Below are 18,035 nucleotides of genomic sequence, written 5' to 3' on the forward strand. Positions count from 1 at the left end.
AACTGACACAACAGGACTTTTCGGAGCTCTCGGAGCAGGCGGAGCTCTCTTTCTTGCGCTCTCGTTTTCTCTCTCTCTCTCCTTTGTAAGAAACGGAGAGAAGGGGAAGCTACGTGATTGGTCCATTCCGTTGAATCGAAGATACTTGTTCTCTCTCTTTCCGTGTGAGAAAAGAAATAACTTGTGCTCCTGATAATTGTTGTAACAGGTGTTTTTGTTTATCCGCGATGATTATAAGTGCAACAGCTACTCTCACTAACAGCAGGCATTCACTCGTTATCAGCTGATGGTTTAAAAAGTACATTTGTACACCTATACTTGCTGTTTTGACGTTGTTGTTGTTGTTTTTTTTTTTTTTTTTTTTTGTCAACTCTATGTGTGACTTGTTTGAGAATTAGAATCAATCTTAAGTTGAAAGTGATGGAAAATTTTGATTAACCACGTAGCTTATATGTGTGAATCAATCAACTACCGTCTATTTTACAGGTTAAATCCCAAGGTGTGTTGACTGAAATTATGATGAAGACTCATTGGATAAGATGAAGTTCTGGTTGATGGTGATTTTGTTGGGGCTGTCAAGGCTTGGAGACTGTTACAATGATATACTTCCAAAGAACACTAGCTTGGAGCCTCAAAGCATATACAGGCCTGATGGTCCCCTGGTTCTCTGCAAATTTCTGCAAGTAGAATTTTTGTTTTCATTCAAATTATCAGATATATCACTAATTGTTATTATTATTATTTTTTTTTCCTTTAGGCCTAAGGAATTCATAGAATGCATAGAACCGCAGGACCATAAAGGAAACAAAACAGCCAAAGAAGATAATCAGGGCGTGGGCTGTGTAAAGTTTGGTGGTTCAAGATACGAAGAAGTAGAAAAGACTAAGGTTCGATGTACAGTTTTGCCAGATATCGAATGTCATGGTGAAAGAACATTCATTAGAGACGGCATACCATGCATTAAATACAGCGGACATTACTTTACTATCACACTGCTGTACAGCATTCTGTTGGGATTTCTCGGTATGGATCGTTTTTGTCTTGGACAAACTGGTACCGCAGTTGGCAAACTGTTAACATTGGGTGGCATTGGAGTATGGTGGGTTGTAGATGTTATCCTTTTGGTTACAAATTCACTGCAGCCTGAGGATGGTAGCAATTGGAATCCTTACGTTTGACAATGTGTCAGTTCATTAAAGACTATGGCTTTTTTTTTTTTTGTTAATAAATAGCAGCGATTTTTATTATACCGTATCTTTACAAAACTTGGTTTTATTTGTGCAATCTTGTGTTGAAACGTTGAATGTCTTGCACATGGGTGATTCTTGACATTTTTGTAAAAAATTTACACCTTTGTACATAAATACAGAAAATTTGTAAAAAGTATTTTCAAACTCTTGACTTATCCCTACAAAAGGGCACAAGAATTACCATTGATTTAGTATGTTTGTTTTCATAATTACACATTCTCTACTCCATTTACAGTTCATAATCATCTGGGTGATAAAGTTCACTTATAAATCTGTAAATATAAGATGGAGCGTTTCCTCCACTGAAATAAAAAAAAGGAAGGTTTTATTAATGCTAATACGGAATTTGGGATGAAAAAAAAAGTTTAACTTACTTATTCGAGATGAAAAGTGTAACAAGATTTGGTGGGACATAATCAAATACAGGATTATGCGACTGGCACTTTTCCAGAAGCGCGGTGTTATTTCCACTAATAACGCCTTGCAGAGGCGATACGTGCTTATTGAAGGCATTCTGTTCGTAAGAGCATAAATACAGGGGAGACAATTTGTACAGGGGCAAAAGAACCCAAACCGGTACGGAAAAGTGTTTAGCTGCTTGGGCAACAATATGCGAGCCAGAAATTGCTTTGAGACCACCATTGGCCATTACTGTGTGCGTGCCAATGATAACTTTGTTGACTCGCGACATCATCGCGAATATCGCCGCATCCGAGATCAGAGTCGTTTTTATTTGTGCCTTGGCTAAACTTGAGGCAGTTTCGTGACCCTAAAAATTTAAAGTACGTTAATGAATTAATTAATTTACGTATACTGATAATTTATGTGATGAAAAAGCACAAACAGTACATTCAAAAACGGAGCAGCTTCAGCAACAATGACTTCGATAGACCTCGTTTCAGCTGCTTTTTTGAGATACTGCTCAACTAAATTAGATCTACCTATCGTTAAGATGATTTCGTTGTTGTGCAAATTTTCTGAAGCTTGATCCACGATATTTTCAGTACTGTAAAAGACAAAAGTTTCAAACCATTCCCACAAGCAGTGATAATAATTTACACATGATTCCATACCATGTTTCCAACTCTGCTTCAAACTCGTTGATGTGCTGAATCAAAGCTGATTTAAGAGATGGAATGGAAATATTGAAATCTGTGTCTTCAACGCCTTCAAACGTGAGTATTTTGTGCAACGATTCTTGAGGTACTGCCTCATCTGTTTTACATTTCAATTCGGAAGCCGTTACTTTTTTCAGCTCAGAATATTCTTCCCTAATTATTTGAAGTATCCTGCGCACCATATTGCCAATAGAGTCCTCCAAAGGTGTAGCCTCGATCAAGTGTTTTCCATTAAAAATTATAACGTCCATTAATTCTCTGAAAACACACAAATCATGTTAAATTCAGATAAAACAAAACCTTATCTTAACCATAAATTAAAATGTTAATTTGTAACTTACCTTGCTGTATTCCATTCTGTATTTGACACAATGTCTTTTAATACTGAAACAGTCGCAGTAACGATGTTGAAAGTGCCTTTAATGTCACTGCAGGAGTAAAAAAAAAAACCTTGTTTTAGTAACAATATTCACTGATTAATGTAAAAACCAACCAATGTTGCAAAATATGTATTTTCAAAAAAATCATACCCATAGCTGATGTTCCTGGCAAGATCCAACACGCCCTCGTTTATCTTATTATCCGGAGACAAGACCATTTTTTTGATAAAAAACTTTTTTTTACTAAATAAATAAAATGACCTATTTATACTATGTATATATTTATTTTACAAGTCAACTCAACACACTCAACTCTGCATGTGCATGTATTTGTACAAACTATGTATATACACAAATATATACCACATTACCACATGGTCACGTTAGGCTAGTTTTAGTTATAGCTTCGATGAAATGCTGCATTTGCGGATTACAGCCTCTGATTTTATCATTCTGGTAAAGCGAGCACGATGTAAGATGTAAGATGTACGTGAAGTTATATGTAGTAATTATAGTAATTACTTTTAAGTAGTGCCATATGGTCAATTTTATTAAACCATACAAGTAGAATATTTATACTTTTAGAGATCGATTTTCGGATAAAAGATCGATTTTACAATTGCCGCAAACAGCACAGACAACGTTGACTTTTTTATTTATAACTAGGATATTATTTGTGGCTGGTTTATGATAGATTAAATGGCTCTTCTGTAAGAAGTATTAATTATTTGGATCAGCGCCATCTATTGGTCTTAATTTTTTCGCGAAAAGTGGCTCCCAATTCCTAAAATTCTGATTTAGAGCTTCAGGGCCTAGAGCTATTTTATTAATTATAAACCTGCCGCAACTAATCCAATAGATAAACAACTAAAGATTGACACTTTTTGGGCTGTTTGTGGCAATTTTACAATCGATCTTTTATCCGAAAATCAATTTCTAAGAGTATAAATATTCTACTTGTATCCTTGTGTGGTTTAATAAAATTGATGGGTGCGTTCCGTAAGCTCCAGCAGTTAATCTTCAAGTATCTCGGTGTCCTAGATGACATTTAAGTGCAAGGGGAAAATAATGGCATGTTATCTCTCTCACACTAATAAGTTATCTGCACATCATCTAAATACTTAGATTAAACGGCCAGTGCTTACGGAACGCATCCCATGCGGCGTTGTTACTATACGACGTACGTAACGTACGTACTGCTGGCAGCATTTGCGGAATATAGCCATTATATGTGTTGTCAATTTTCCCACGTGTACTTGTATTTACCTGTAAATATTTTAACTATCATTTTTTTAAATACTGATAAAGACAATTAAACAATTTAAAAGAGGCTCTTTTTTTTTTTTTTTCAATTGCCGAGAGAAAAGTTAAGAGAAAAACATGTCAACGATTGGAAACGTCGTGAGTATTAATCAGTTTTGTCATCTTACCCAATAGTTTACTAAATTGGGCAATGTCAAATCCATAAATATTTCTTTGCAAGACACAATACATCATGTTTTATTAACAGAGTGCTGATCAACTGATTGCTGGCTCAAGTGTCTTGTCCAGACCAGCTGAAGAATTTGAAAATGACGTGAGTGGTCCTGTTGTTTTGATGATTTTATTTCACAAATCAAGTGATGATTTATTTAAACGTTATTTTCCAGCCAAGCATCGAAGCTATGTGGGCCATCAAGGCAATGGAACATGCAGAAATATATTTCAATGTAAGATTAATCAGTAATTCACGGCGATTTGAATTTAACAGATTAACTAAAGTTTTCATTTTTTTTTATAGATATTGTGCTCCGTGGACCCAAAAATATTGAAACTCACGTCACATGACGATTTGATATACAAAACCTTCAGAGAAACCTTTCCAGGTCTCAAAGTAGATGTCATAGATGAAAATGAACTAAAATCGCCAGAGGGTAAAGAGAAGTGGAGACCTTTTTGTGAAAAATTCAAAGACATGGTTGAGGACTACAGTTTTGGCACGTTACTTAGGGCAGACTGCAGTGGAGAATATTCGCCGGAAAATAGTATATTGACATCGAGAATACAATTTTTCGCTATTGAATTGGCGAGAAACCGAGAAGGTTTCAATGATCAGATAAGAAAAAACTTTAAACCGAGAAAACTCAAAGCTTCCTCATAGTATACACTTTTGTACGATGTACTGTATTATTCACTAAGACACGTCTTGACTTTTGCTAATTTTTTAAAAATAAACTTTAACATAAACGCTAATACTGTCTGAATAATTTAATGCACTAAAATAATTTTTGAGGAAATGAAACAGAGAATCCATTATTTTTAGAAAATAACTTTTAATAATTTACAAAAAAATACAGCATACAAGTGTCAGACGTTATTTTTTCTTGCCCAAACTCATGGCGATTAACGGATTAGCAGCTCGAGCTTGGTACTTGGACTTGGCTGCACTGGCACCGGAAGCGGCGGCTTCTCTGTCAAATTTTCGTTTCCTGCGTCCAATACCCATAATTGACCTGAGCGAAGGTGGAACCAAATAGTCCGGCACGTCCTTAAGATGCGGCTGAAGCCTAACTGTGTGCAGAGCCTTGTCTTGCCTCAGAGACTGAAGGTCTCTTGGATTGTCTTCAAAGTAGCTCTTGAGTTTCTCACAGTTCAACACTTGCTGCTTTATTTCTTTGAGTCGGGCTTCACGAACTGCTATTCGAGTGACGGCTTTCCACGCGTCTTTTGCTCGATATCTATCATAAATCATTTGATACTTAGTAAAAAAGTGTCTATTAACTTGTAGTTTAGGATTGAGACATAAAAAATTAGACATACCTGAATCCGTCGACTTCCTTAAGTTTAAATTGATAAGTCTTGAAGAGATTGTCTTGATTGTACTGTTTCTTGATTTCTTCTTCAACGACTTCCATGGTTGGCCTTTCCCTAACTGATACAAAACTCAATGCTGTTCCTTCATTTTTTCCTCGTGCTGTGCGGCCGGTTCTGTGAATATACGCATTGATATCGGGAGGGAAGTCGAAATTTATCACGTTCGCGACGAATTGAAAATCTATTCCTCGTGAAACACCTGATTCTTTGTCTTTCCTGCGTTTTCCTTTCTTCTCTTTTGGAACTTGAGGCTAAAACAAAAATGCATCATTGTATTTCATCTGAAAGGTAATTAGTGCTTAAAATAATTCATTGTAAAAACTTGCCTCATCCAAAGCTTTTTCATCAGAGGCAATGATTATGTCATAGTTTCCACTGTTGAATTGTGTAACAGCCCTACATCTTGATTCAGCCGGCAATTCAGAGTTTAAAACACACGTGGAAATACCAAATTGTTCAAGAAATAGCTTCAGCTTGTAGCAGCGGTCCACGGTATTTACAAATATTATACTCTTTCCTCTGCAAAATATGCATTGAACAATTTCTTTGAAGTTTAAACTAGCTGCATTTAAAAAATTTAATATATAAACAGTTACCTTATCAAGTGTAATTTCAATAGAGCATACAAGATTGCAGCTTTGTCGTTTTCTTCTGCTGATAGAGTATAATGGGTCAGCTGCGTCGGAGGCGCAAGAGCGGGTTCTTCCAATTTCAATATTGCTGGATTGTGCAGGACTAATTTTTTCAGAGACAACACGTCGTCCGACAATGTTGCGGAAGCTAAAATAGCTTGGTATACCGTAGGAAGGTAACTTAGTAAGGTTTTTACTTCGTCCTCATAGCCAAACGAGAACATCAAATCCGCCTCGTCGATGATCAAGGTCTCCAAGCTTTTTTTGATGTTTAAATTTTTTGCTTTCAAGTGTTGTAGGGCTCTTGCAGGGGTACCCACGACAACGTCTGGATTTTCAGCTAAAAGTGGCTTCTGGACAGACAACTCTACGTGAGGACTGATGTCAAGGCACTTGACTTCCCTGCTGCATTTTGTTGTGAGGCTGACGAATACCTCGTGGATCTGTTTGCAGAGTTCCTTACTAGGTGCCAATATCAGACCTGTCGTTTGTTGATGCTGTTGATTCTCTTTGCTGGATAAAATCTTTTGGATCAAAGGAATGGCAAACGCTCCGGTTTTTCCAGAACCTGTTCTAGCTCTTACGAGTACATCCTTGCCGTCTAATATCAAGGGTATCGTCTTTTCTTGGATGAGTGTTGGTTCTACCCAACCTAGTTTGGCAATGGCCTGCAAAGAATCGTGGAAAATGCATTTTTAAATAAATTTGTAATTCCATACAATTGTGAAAAATGTTCTTAGCTCGTTTAACATTTTTTTGATTCTTGTTTGTCTCTTAAACAATGATTTGTTTTTGTTTGGATAACCTCAAAACTTCGTATAATTGAATTTGATTTTTACACGAGTTGAATCACTTACTTTTAATATCCTGTCATCCAAACCAAGTTCGTGGAATTGTACAATTTTATCGCCAGTTTCCTCACTCGGTTTTGAAGAACTCATTGTTTTATTTAGTTATTACAAAAATCACCGTGTCTGCAGATTATATACTACACTGCACGTGTGTGTATGAATCAGAGCAGCCGACAAATTTGACAATAATGTTGACATTTGATTTTCACGTCGGTACAGTAGAACTTTTCTACTAAATCATGAATTTAAAAAATCTTGGGAGTTTTTTTTTGTAAAAAATCGATTTTATTGCAAAATTATTCTGTATTGTACATAAAAAATGTATTTCAAAAATAGATTACTCTTACTTAATCTCATTACTGGTGTTATTGTGTTAACAGTTGAATTTTCTTCCATGGCACAATAGTTTTTGTATTTTAAATCATGGTGATTTTTTTTTGCAGTGGACTCTGTACATTGCTATTTTCTTGGTACAATACTTTAGCGTGATTATCATGGCAATATGCAAGGAAATAAAAAATATTTACATTGATCAATTTCCTCACAAAGAAAAACTGATTTTAATCCACCTAATGAGTCCTTATCGACTATTTGCAAAGAGCGATGTATAAATGTCACATGCAACTCTTAACACAGGTAGCATACACTTATTTTAACTTAATTATTCTGAAGGCACAAGGTGCTTCACCTAAATCATCAATATAAATAATAGGAATAAAGTAAAATAGTGCATAAAAGTGATTAATAAATAAGTTGAGTTTAAAAATGACAGAAAAGTAGTATGAAATCCATTGAATGCAGTGAATGTAGAAAATATGAAGTTTAGAGTTGAAACTAGAGTTAAACGTAAAAAAATATCACATCTCTTTTACATAGCTAACTTTTGCTGAGATCGTAATGTTTCATCTTACACACAATATTAACGATAAGGGCAACAACTTTCGTTTGCGATCAGTTTCATAAATATATGAACAGAAAAAAAAAAAAAACATTTAAAAGAAAGAGAGGCCTATCGATCACAGGGGGAAATGTTGAATTGGGTGGGGAAGCTGTTGGAGATGTTGCTGCTGCTGCTGGAGTTGTTGTTGTTGTTGCTGTTGTTGTTGCTGCTGCTGCTGTTGAATCCAAGACAAATCGGCAATAGCAGTGGGTAAAGGTGGCGGAAGGGCAGCGCGTATGTATCCGCGCTTTCTAAGTCCAAGCTCAATATTGTAGTTGAAAGTGAGTCCCGTTGCATAAATGATACCGTCGTTACGCACCAAAGAAACTGGTACTTCAGCGGTTCGTTTGATCCAGGACCAATCACCTTGGAAAGCTGTTATGTCAGGCACTACACATACCATACTCTGCTCTGTCCTGTACCACGTTTCGGCTTCGATATCACCAAACCACACCTACTCAAAAAAAACGATTGTTTAATACTTCAGGACTAATAACTATAACAATTTATTTGAAATCTGTGGTTTTACCGACCTGAAGGTTTGGCGCAAAATCGTCTCCTTTGAGCTCAAGCATGGCAACCTCCAGACTGCTCATTGGATTGAGATACTGAACACTGGGCACAGGAGTGACCGGAGCTTGCACTGGACCCATGCCCTCGTAGAAAGAGTACTCAGCTCTCTCTGTGCTTATGATCGTCCAGCAGGCGCCGTCGTTTATCATGTCTTTGTTTGGCTCTTTGGGTGACGGCGTCGCGTTGAACGGGACAATTTTGTCCTGTGACAGACACAGGTACATGTGATCCGTGTCTTTAAGGTACAGGGCGCACTTGTGCAGCTGCGATACCGGGTCATCCGCTTCCAAGCTCGCCATGGATTTGTCAACCTTTTAAAGAAACGAAATAAATAACCAATGGAAACAAGTGAATTATAAAAGCTCCAACCTTTCGTATGATGAGCCTAGGCAGTGCCATCCCCGTGTCTTTGCAAACAAGTTTGATTGTGCTGTTGTAATGAATGTAACCGTCTCGGGATTCAAAGTCTTCTGTCTCGCTCTCGTCATCGTCCAAAAGGTAAATGGTGAAAGTACTCCATTGCGTGGAGCTTGCGTGAAAATGATCGTTGTCGACGTGCAGGTAACGCGTGCTTACAGTCTGCGAGCGCAACCGATTGAACAGAGCAATGGTCGTGCCACTGGCAATGCAGAGCTCGGTATTTTTCAGCGATTGCTTCTTTTTGGATGGCTTGGAAATGACCTTGATGCGATTACTGAGGAAGACGCCGATGTCGTGGCCATTGCCGTGGAACATTTTTATGTACAGCATGAAGTTCTTGCGCTTATCCGAGTCTGATATGAAGAGAGTCTTGGCAGCACAGTAATGCTCCTCGTTGTTGAGGTCGAGCTGTAACACATCCTGATCTGCGTTGCCTATTATACCAATGAAGGCACATAATTGTGAAGCCTGCTCGGTTTCGCCATTCTTGCGCATCTGCTCCTGTCCCAGGGACCAAGCTTTGCCTCTGATGGAAATATATATTCAAGTAGATTGAATTTCAGCTTGAATACTTAAATGCCATTTTAAAGGCCATGAAGCTAATTAAAATTACTACATGAGTCTAGATAAAATGAGTTTTCATTAAATTTACCTTAGGTAAACACAAGGTGGCGGACAGAAAAATCTCTTTTCAGTTCCGTAAGATTTTTGAGCAACTTTGGCATGAAAAATAATGACTACCATGTCAGCCTTGCCTTCCGTTTGCTTGCATTCTGACAAGTAGCGTCTCATGGCCTCCTGGGTGAGACGTTGCCTTTGACGCATATCCAGTGCCATTCTGAATGATTTTCGTTTGGCATACTAACTGCAACTGTGATGCATTACCCGAATTAATGTTAATACTGATGAAACACAAGCAGCATTAACTAATATATATTTCTTCATGTAATTGCGCACATTTAGGAGAAACGACGAAGTAAACACTGTTGATCAACGGCATGCCGTTGGCCTTCCTAACCTACTTTTTCAGGGCATCATAATATATATGGAAATTAATAAAATTTTCATTGCGCGTCATTTTTGAAAAGACAAAAATGATTTCATGAGATACGTGCACTTAATTTGTACATTTTTATAACATGAACGTATTTATATTTTTAGCAACCCGAGAAGTTTGACCAAGTATTAGAAAATGTATGCAAAGAACAATCAGCGATTATTTTATTTAAAAAAGTAGGTTGTAAAAAATTGATAAATTATTTTCAACAAATTGGCACATTTTAATTAATTTGTTGAACGTAAGCCTAAAGATTAATATGTACATTTTAATTCAATAAATTCTCGTAACTTCTTTGGAGAGAATTTATTTACACAATAGTTAGGATACAATTAACCAGGTTATCAGGAAGGTGTAGGACAGTATAAAACATGTCATTACTAATGATTAAAATTAAACAAATTATTTTCAATTTATATATTTATTTATTACAAAATTGAGTACATATACATAAGCCAATTCGAAGACTTGTAATCATAATAAAATATAGATTGTCGTTTGACAATTTTATGTAACAATAAAAATTGATTATTTAAAAGCTTTTAATTTGGTTTACTGTAATCACTTTAAAAAGTCTCATCCTTCTCTCACATCTTCTGACCTAAAAGTTACTAATCATAATGATGGTGAAATAATATATTGTAATGCATGAAGTTAAGATAACTGATCAAGTCACTGTACACCTAGAGTATATGAATCGTAATGATGGTAAGATTAATACGAAATTGAAACTGAAGTTTTGAATGATCAAATTAAAAATAACCCAAGACATTGTTGAGTATGGGAAATCATCAGCCTATTGATAGGAAAACAAATTAGAACCAGTGACTTTCAAAATTGTAAACCTCCAGTTGAAGCCTGTGTGTTTTCACTAATAACATTCGCAAACATCGACGGGTCAGTCGATTACTCAAAAATTTGTTTTAATTAAGTGCAATTTGTATTTTTTTAGCTGAGCCATGGAGCTTATCTATAGAAAATTCTATCATCCACATCACAAAAAATGTATCTATTTCCAAAATATAGGTCAACTATCTGGATAACATGCACTTGCAACTATACCAAGTGTCCACGTAACTGAGCGCAGAAACTATTTTTCTCAATTATACATAGGTATGACTGTCCGCTTTTCAACCTCGTCTTTTGAACATCTTGAAGAACCTATGAATCCGTACAAGACAGTCGTATGCAAAATTGATGATAGAGATGATGAGGAGAATAATATAAATGATTAGCAATTTTAAAGTTAATTTATTCAAAATTGTACTTGAAACAAAGCGAACGTCGTTTCACTGATGAGGACAGCGGAATAGGGCCTGCACAAGAGGGAAAAATGCCAGGTCTCTATAAAATTAAGCTTGATTAATTAAAATTTAGATTTGTAAACTGTGTTTAGCGTAATAGCATTCTCCATTTTCTTAGAAAAAAAAATAATTAAATTAATATTTAATAATTTAAAAAGTTAAAAATTTAGATTAGTTTAATGTAAACGGCTTTAGTGCGTAAAAGCATTCATCGCTTTCCTACAAAAAATTTCTTTCCTTTTAATTTTGGGTATACTTTAACAATTCACAATTTAGACTGTTTTGGTGCATAAAAGCATTCATCTCTTTCTTAAAAAAAAAAAAAGTTTGTAAACTTTAAGAATGTGGGCTAACCTGAGATTTTTATTTTTCAATAATACTTAATAAATAAGCCGACATATTAAATGGGCTTACCTGAGATATGTATCATTTCAAAATTAATTAAATATATTTTACTAGAACATTTGCAAACATTAAAAATGTGGGCTAACCTGAGACAATTATTTTTTTCAACTTTAAAAATTTAATTTCAATATGTAATAAACATATGAATAATGGGCTAACCTGAAATACTTATTTAATTAATAAAATTTTAATTTAAGAATTTAGGATTTTAATTTAAGACTGGAGATTCATTAATCTCAGAAATATGACAATTATATTAAACATAGAAAATGGGCTAACCTGAAATGCTTATTTTTTCTCTATATTGCAGTACAAATTATTTATCGTTACTTAGGTACTCAAGTATCACCAAGATATTCAATTGGAATGAGCGGGTTTAAACACCATAAAACATGAACAAAGTTGTTAGCCTCAAATGGCAGGAACGGTGCAAGCAAGATAGATAATAAGACAAAACCATTAAGGTTCGTGAAAAGATAGGTAACATATACACTTAAGTAATATTATTACAAGAGGGATTATTATACTATGAACGGAGTGATTTACCTAAAACTCTGAACATAAAGGAAAATTTGAAGAAACTCGTATACAAGGAATTGTAACCCACAAGTGTTCACAGGGATAGTGAATTACTGTGGTTATACATAGAAAGCCATGAAACATTCATGAATACACTTAAAAAAGTGATAAAAAAAATTCTTCAAGTACTCAGCAGAGCTACAGTTATCAATATTTACCACAGCATTTGACTCGCACACAGTGACAATTCATTCTTTCAATCCTAACAATAAACTACCCAAGTTGTTGTGGGCAGTGGGCTGACTTCTTCAAAAAGTGACTGCTTTTATGTAGATTTAACAAGAACGTTGAGTCGAACATCTTGAATCAATGAGATTTCAGGATGAATGTTTCGTTCAGCTCTCTTCTCTCGCTGAGCAACTCCAACCTGTAACGTTAAAGGTGTTAACACTCTTCAAGTTTGTAAAACGAAAGCAAAGTTAAGTTACTAAAAGCATAAGTGAGTAATGTAATGTGCTGGTCAATTGTTTACCCACCTTGTATATCAATAAGTTGTAACAAGTACAACCCTGTTGAGGTTAGTAACTGCATCTTAGACAACGACTGCAAGATCCCTCTTTTCTCGTTGTACAAAAGAATATTGCGGTCACCGGCTGGACCTGTGAAAAACGTAATTAACAGTCAATAATTACGAAACCCTTAAAGACAAACTTGAAATTGAATAGTTGCCACGTGTTTTGAGTGGATGTGCTTCAAGCTGGTTGGCTGGCATTATTAAAATCGTTAATAACAATACTTATGCATTTGCTAGGCTCTTAAATTAATAAATCAACCTTAAAAAGCTTCGAAAAGGAAATTTCGAATACTATTCATTTGATTACATTGCATTGTTTATGATTAAAGGCCACGTGACTTACGTAACCTTAAATATGTGTGAATTAGCGGTCCCTGGTCATTATTGCAAGTAACGATCAAATTGTACACGTTATGAAGTATTAAAATGTACAAGGAGCACTGGTGCGAAACATGTGCACGTGTAATTTATCGAGTACATTCAATGTACGATTTTGTACGTGATTCATAAGCTTAACAATGACAAAATCACAATTACAACTCCAGAAAGAAATGCTACTGCACACACGATTGTTGAAAATAAGCTACATTTGTACGAAAATTAGCAAGTAAAGGTAAGAGAAAAAACATTCATGTTAAAACTTACTCATCGTGGCCATTCTTCGAGAAGAAAGATGCGTTGTTGGTCCAATTCAACGATAGCAGCAAAATGGCAGCATCGGTGGGTCTGGTTAACAGCCATAACCGTCGCCCGTAGTGAAGGTATAGATATTATAAATGTACCCTTAAGTTACTTTAGGATCTCGGATATCTTGTACTTAACTGCGGCAACAGTTGTTGCCTCGACAAAAGCTGAAGGCAAAAGAAAAAGTACTACGCAATTCTCCAAGTGATGCTGCCGAAAGTGCTGAGACGTGAGACCTGATTTGGCGCTCACAAACACTACTTAGATGGATGCGCCGGTGCGCGCGCGTCGCAGGGGGAAGTCTTCGACCGTCATTGGTTCTTTTTCAAACCGTTAAAATGTCTTCTCTTTTGTGAAATTTATACAGATATACTGATGTGTTTCACTTTGACCGAATGCAAAACGTAACGCGCAAAGAGGAAAAGAAATAAAAAGAATTCCCATCGTGAACAAACGTTTGAGCGGTTTGAGGGACGGAATTTTCCTTTCGCACAATTCCTGTCCGTTTGGGGTTTGGGTTCTCTTGCTCCATACACGTTTTACTAATGTTATGAAACTAGAAATTGAAGATACCTGTACACTCGTACTTTGGTGGTGATTGTAAATATACTTGGTGGAAAATAATGGTCAGGATATATTTTTTTCCAAATAGTCAACTTTTATAATTATGTATTCTGGAAATATAATATAATTGCAACGTTTTTTCTTTGTTTACTAAATTTATGATTGTAGTGCTGTTGTTCATATTAATCTTAATTCGCCAAGCACATAAACAAGTTAAATTTACTAGTTAATTTAAAAAGTAAGCATAATATACAATAGAAGAAGAGGATGGTATATAGAGGATATATATATGGAAGGTCTGTAAGCGTACACATTATTACAATTTATTGTGAAATGACAAGACGGTTTCTAGAGTATTCTGCTATATACACACTTTAATAATCAAAAAAACAAACATTACAATAGTAATCATAATAATTGTCGTTAATTACGTTACATTATATAATAATAATCATAATAATAGAATTGTTTATCAATTGTAGTGTAAACACTAAAAATTTTTTTTTTCTTTCCTTATTATTATTAATTTTTTTTTTGTTCATTATTTTCCGCTCGCACGATCAGATTTATAAAACAGTGTGGTCTCTGTGTGTTGTTCTTCGCTTTCTCATCATTGTGTTTTTATTATTTTCTTCTTCTGTACTTACACGATTCTTTTGTCAATGCTATTACCATGAATGAGTAGGTAAGTATTTTATTTAGTTCCCGACTACGTGTTGGTGGCTACATTGATTTTTATAAACTTTTTTTTTTATTTTCAACAAAGCACGTGACTACAAATAGTTATTTGAGCAATCAATCGTCACAGTGCAAAGTTCATGATGGACCATTTTTCAACGTAAGCCACAAAATTTTTGTCGTGCGCGTGTCTATTGTTATTTTTATTACGTTTTTTTTTTTTTTTTTTTTTTTTTTTTTCGTAACAACAAGAGTACAATGAATTAACGTTACAAGTACATGACCCAAGAAATCTCATGATAATTCTTACTCACCAATACATTAAACGTGTAGATTACGTGCACCATATTCACTTACTCTGATTGTTCTTCTTGTTTAAACAATTTTTATTTCGTTTATTTATTTATTTTTTTTTTTTAATACTGCATACACATTTATTGATTGATTATTTCGCACGAAAGTTACGTTAAATTAAAGTTATTCGTATTTTTTTGTTTTTTTGTTTTTTTCTTATTGCCCTTAAAAACATTTAAGTATTGAGTGGCTCTGCACTTTGTGTATGTATTTTAACGATGTTCACTTAGTTTAGTTTTTTTTTCTGCACACAAAATTGATCGGATTGCCTTTCAATTTTACTCTTATTGACTAATGTTCTTTTTTTTCACCAGCTGAGAATTTTTATTAAAATTTTCTAAAAATTTTTTAAATACTATACAAAAAAAACATATCCGACGTTCGACGAATCGATACGTTTTTCAACAATACAGTATAATTTTGGCAATGTTTGTAAAATAATTTTAAAAAATCACCCTACATAAAATAATAGATATTTCTGCTCATGTAGCGTCGATATGATGTTCTTTGTTGATTTTTTCAACGTTGGTACCTATGTAAAAATATGAACAAGTCCATTATAACGGTATTTTTTCTGATGGGCTCGATTTTTTGAATGAATCCCGTTTTTCTTTGTTTTGCCTTTTTGTTCGAGATTGTTTTCGTGATCTTGCGTGAGAAAAAGGTAAAACTACGCGATGCTCTTGTCACACTTTGTTACTTCACTGTTTGCGAACATTGTCTTTTTTTTTCATTGTTTTTTATGTACAGTAAACGTACACAATGCCAACACGTGTATATTTGCTCTTTTTTTTCATACATAAAAAATATTTTGATGTTTGGTACGTGTAGTAAAACATATGCTGGCAGAGTGTCTAAAAAACAAAAAGAGCGAAAGTTTACCATTTTTTTACAAGTAATGTTAATCTAATGTTAAAAAAAACACCGTCGGATGGGATGTGCAAATAAAATTGCTTCTAACTCATCGCACATTATTTTTGTAATAAGAAAGCTCATCTTGTACACGTACATTTTTTTTTTTTTCCAAGTATAGCAACTAATCAACAACGTATTTCTTAATCTTTTCTTTTTTTTTTAATCACAATAATAATAATAATAATAATAATAATATATAAAAATCATACAATCGAATAATTACAATAAACTTATACATACGCAACAACACGTGATACTCGTCCATCATAATCGCAATGCATATAACATGTATACGAATACACGCACCTCACCTGCAGATTACAAGTATATGAAGAATAAAATTCTTTAGCCCCTCTCTTTCGCGTGTCTAATAATTGCACGTAATATATATGTAATGACATTTGTTAATATAATATTTTTTTCTCTTCCTCGCTCGGTTTTTTTTTTTTTTTTTTTTTTTCCTCGCATTTATCACAATCGTCCGCGTATACAAGAATAAAATGTCGCGGGAGAAGCTCGAAAGAAGACGCGTGTTTTTAAATATTTATGTAGCACGGGACACGTGTGTGTGAGGGCGACTCAACTGATGGGTCATTTGGATCCTTTTTCCGCTGGACAGGGTTGGCACGAATAATTTTTTTTTTTTTTTTTTTTTGCATCAATAGCCCTATCATCCGGTCATGACAAAAGGTTGCTGGTATATATATAATATGTTCTCGCTTGCTTTGCACTTCTATTGGGTATATGTATATATCATGCGAATATCGGGTTGCATTATAAATTTCTCTTTCTTATGTTGGCGCATCGGGTTTTTTTTAGTGCGCGACTCGAGGGTTTTGGTACTTTATTTCGTGAGGATGTATAGAGGACTTGTTTCGTTTCAGCGATTTAATTTGCGCTTTTTGTTTTGACAATATTTTTTAATGTCAAGGTGCCGTCACTGTTTTTGGTTAAAATTCCAATGTTTTTCTTCTTCCTTTATTTCATATCGATAAAAATGATATGGGAGGATAAATTTCATGTATAAACTCGCGGAATTTCATCAGATCTGATATGCGTGAAACTGATATATATATATGTGTATATTGCATCGATCGTACTCAAAGCTGGATATGTTTACAATTGATATATCGGATACATGGATATGTGAGATACAGAAGACTACGGGACTTTTGGTTATTTGTTTAATATTGTTATAATTTTTTTTTAATCTTTAAGTTCTCTAGCGTTAAAGCACTTTCCCACCAGCCAGCCCGTTAATGACGAGCAAACAAACTTTGTCTCTATATAATTTTGTTATTATTATTAATATAAATATCATTATTATCGATCGATCAATCGCGTCGAGAGATCGATTTTTGTTTTCAAATTAAGATTTGCGAAAAAAAAAACTATATCTAATGATAAACACCACGATAGATCAGATAAATACGCTATTTTTCCCTTCTCCTCTTCCTTACCTCCCATACATATACGTTTGTAATCTTAAATATTGTACGTGTGTATGTTGTATTCGTGTGTATCATACTTTTTTTTTTCTCGCGTGTGTAATTTAAAATATCTCCCTTACCACGCTAAGTACAATTGTATTGTATGATAATAGTTGTACATGTATATAACTTCTATTTATTAGACTTTTTCATTTTTTTTACAGTACATGTATAAATATTGCCCGAGTAGCAGGCAATTTTACAAAATGTGTGATATACCCTGGAATAATTTTTTTATCCTAAACTGCACGGGCGCACAAAGGCGTGAACGACGAGTTTCCTTTTTTTTTTACGTACTTTGGCGAATTTTGCTTAATCGATTCAATTTTTTTCAATATACTCGTGCTATCATTCCACGTGTGGCCATCCGCTAAACGACTAAAAAAGACCGTTTCCAACCGATCATTGTCGTCACTACTTTTATCGTTTAACGAAATAATTAATCATACACATCACCTTATCGTTACAATAATA

The 18,035-nt window shown here is 34.6% G+C and overlaps 5 protein-coding genes and 1 long non-coding RNA gene across 7 annotated transcripts; 2 read left to right on the forward strand and 4 right to left on the reverse strand.

The window, feature by feature from the left end:
• Positions 1-110: 110 nt before the first annotated feature.
• Positions 111-1,367, forward strand: amrt (TM2 domain-containing protein 2 amaretto). The gene is made up of 3 exons (XM_014351990.2): positions 111-298; positions 487-679; positions 758-1,367. The coding sequence occupies exons 2-3, from the start codon at positions 540-542 to the stop codon at positions 1,176-1,178; spliced, it is 561 nt and encodes a 186-aa protein (XP_014207476.2). The 5' UTR covers positions 111-298; positions 487-539; the 3' UTR covers positions 1,179-1,367.
• On the reverse strand, positions 1,236-3,046 carry eIF2Bbeta (eukaryotic translation initiation factor 2B subunit beta). Its single transcript, XM_014351989.2, has 6 exons — positions 2,899-3,046; positions 2,710-2,796; positions 2,324-2,626; positions 2,100-2,256; positions 1,625-2,019; positions 1,236-1,552 (listed from the first exon to the last, which is right to left on the reverse strand). Exons 1-6 carry the CDS (start codon positions 2,964-2,966, stop codon positions 1,480-1,482), a joined length of 1,083 nt encoding a protein of 360 aa, XP_014207475.2. The 5' UTR covers positions 2,967-3,046; the 3' UTR covers positions 1,236-1,479.
• A 726-nt stretch (positions 3,047-3,772) lies between these two features.
• On the forward strand, positions 3,773-4,974 carry LOC106638687 (protein PBDC1). Of its 2 annotated transcripts, XM_089595147.1 has the most exons (5): positions 3,773-4,016; positions 4,111-4,149; positions 4,259-4,324; positions 4,398-4,457; positions 4,529-4,974. In XM_089595147.1, exons 2-5 carry the CDS (start codon positions 4,129-4,131, stop codon positions 4,886-4,888), a joined length of 507 nt encoding a protein of 168 aa, XP_089451273.1. In that variant the 5' UTR covers positions 3,773-4,016; positions 4,111-4,128; the 3' UTR covers positions 4,889-4,974. The 2 variants fall into 2 exon arrangements, with proteins under 2 accessions (XP_089451273.1, XP_014207480.2); XM_014351994.2 differs by having other exon boundaries at positions 3,773-4,149.
• Positions 4,975-5,040: 66 nt separating this feature from the next.
• Hlc (putative ATP-dependent RNA helicase DDX56) lies at positions 5,041-7,233 on the reverse strand. Its single transcript, XM_014351918.2, has 5 exons — positions 7,091-7,233; positions 6,198-6,901; positions 5,928-6,120; positions 5,548-5,852; positions 5,041-5,465 (listed from the first exon to the last, which is right to left on the reverse strand). The coding sequence occupies exons 1-5, from the start codon at positions 7,172-7,174 to the stop codon at positions 5,102-5,104; spliced, it is 1,650 nt and encodes a 549-aa protein (XP_014207404.2). The 5' UTR covers positions 7,175-7,233; the 3' UTR covers positions 5,041-5,101.
• Positions 7,234-7,431: 198 nt separating this feature from the next.
• LOC106643834 (suppressor of hairless protein) lies at positions 7,432-10,013 on the reverse strand. Its single transcript, XM_014359113.2, has 4 exons — positions 9,670-10,013; positions 8,967-9,543; positions 8,558-8,908; positions 7,432-8,478 (listed from the first exon to the last, which is right to left on the reverse strand). Exons 1-4 carry the CDS (start codon positions 9,852-9,854, stop codon positions 8,101-8,103), a joined length of 1,491 nt encoding a protein of 496 aa, XP_014214599.2. The 5' UTR covers positions 9,855-10,013; the 3' UTR covers positions 7,432-8,100.
• A 474-nt stretch (positions 10,014-10,487) lies between these two features.
• Positions 10,488-13,756, reverse strand: LOC149373950 (uncharacterized). Its single transcript, XR_016293229.1, has 3 exons — positions 13,522-13,756; positions 12,839-12,961; positions 10,488-12,729 (listed from the first exon to the last, which is right to left on the reverse strand). It is a non-coding gene; the product is annotated as an uncharacterized LOC149373950 (long non-coding RNA).
• Positions 13,757-18,035: the final 4,279 nt, after the last annotated feature.

Source organism: Copidosoma floridanum, unplaced genomic scaffold (assembly GCF_036245765.1).
Source record: "Copidosoma floridanum isolate Cflo_tuat_1 unplaced genomic scaffold, Cflo_Japanese_pri ptg000025l, whole genome shotgun sequence".
Lineage (NCBI taxonomy): Eukaryota > Metazoa > Arthropoda > Insecta > Hymenoptera > Encyrtidae > Copidosoma > Copidosoma floridanum.

What these genes read in the sequence shown, in the direction of transcription:
- amrt (XM_014351990.2), top strand. Translation starts at nt 540, where the DNA reads ATGAAGTTCTGGTTGATGGTGATTTTGTTGGGGCTGTCAAGGCTTGGA. An exon ending in CTGGTTCTCTGCAAATTTCT is followed by an intron (nt 680 to 757) that starts GCAAGTAGAATT and finishes TTTTTCCTTTAG; the next exon opens with GCCTAAGGAATTCATAGAAT.
- eIF2Bbeta (XM_014351989.2), bottom strand. Translation starts at nt 2,966, where the DNA reads ATGGTCTTGTCTCCGGATAATAAGATAAACGAGGGCGTGTTGGATCTT. An exon ending in GCCAGGAACATCAGCTATGG is followed by an intron (nt 2,797 to 2,898) that starts GTATGATTTTTT and finishes TTACTCCTGCAG; the next exon opens with TGACATTAAAGGCACTTTCA. An exon ending in ACAGAATGGAATACAGCAAG is followed by an intron (nt 2,627 to 2,709) that starts GTAAGTTACAAA and finishes GTGTGTTTTCAG; the next exon opens with AGAATTAATGGACGTTATAA.
- LOC106638687 (XM_014351994.2), top strand. Translation starts at nt 4,129, where the DNA reads ATGTCAACGATTGGAAACGTC. An exon ending in CTGAAGAATTTGAAAATGAC is followed by an intron (nt 4,325 to 4,397) that starts GTGAGTGGTCCT and finishes GTTATTTTCCAG; the next exon opens with CCAAGCATCGAAGCTATGTG. An exon ending in ATGCAGAAATATATTTCAAT is followed by an intron (nt 4,458 to 4,528) that starts GTAAGATTAATC and finishes TTTTTTTTATAG; the next exon opens with ATATTGTGCTCCGTGGACCC.
- Hlc (XM_014351918.2), bottom strand. Translation starts at nt 7,174, where the DNA reads ATGAGTTCTTCAAAACCGAGTGAGGAAACTGGCGATAAAATTGTACAA. An exon ending in ATGAAAAAGCTTTGGATGAG is followed by an intron (nt 5,853 to 5,927) that starts GCAAGTTTTTAC and finishes TTTTTGTTTTAG; the next exon opens with CCTCAAGTTCCAAAAGAGAA. An exon ending in AAGGAAGTCGACGGATTCAG is followed by an intron (nt 5,466 to 5,547) that starts GTATGTCTAATT and finishes GATTTATGATAG; the next exon opens with ATATCGAGCAAAAGACGCGT.
- LOC106643834 (XM_014359113.2), bottom strand. Translation starts at nt 9,854, where the DNA reads ATGGCACTGGATATGCGTCAAAGGCAACGTCTCACCCAGGAGGCCATG. An exon ending in CCACCTTGTGTTTACCTAAG is followed by an intron (nt 9,544 to 9,669) that starts GTAAATTTAATG and finishes TATTTCCATCAG; the next exon opens with AGGCAAAGCTTGGTCCCTGG. An exon ending in CTAGGCTCATCATACGAAAG is followed by an intron (nt 8,909 to 8,966) that starts GTTGGAGCTTTT and finishes TTTCTTTAAAAG; the next exon opens with GTTGACAAATCCATGGCGAG.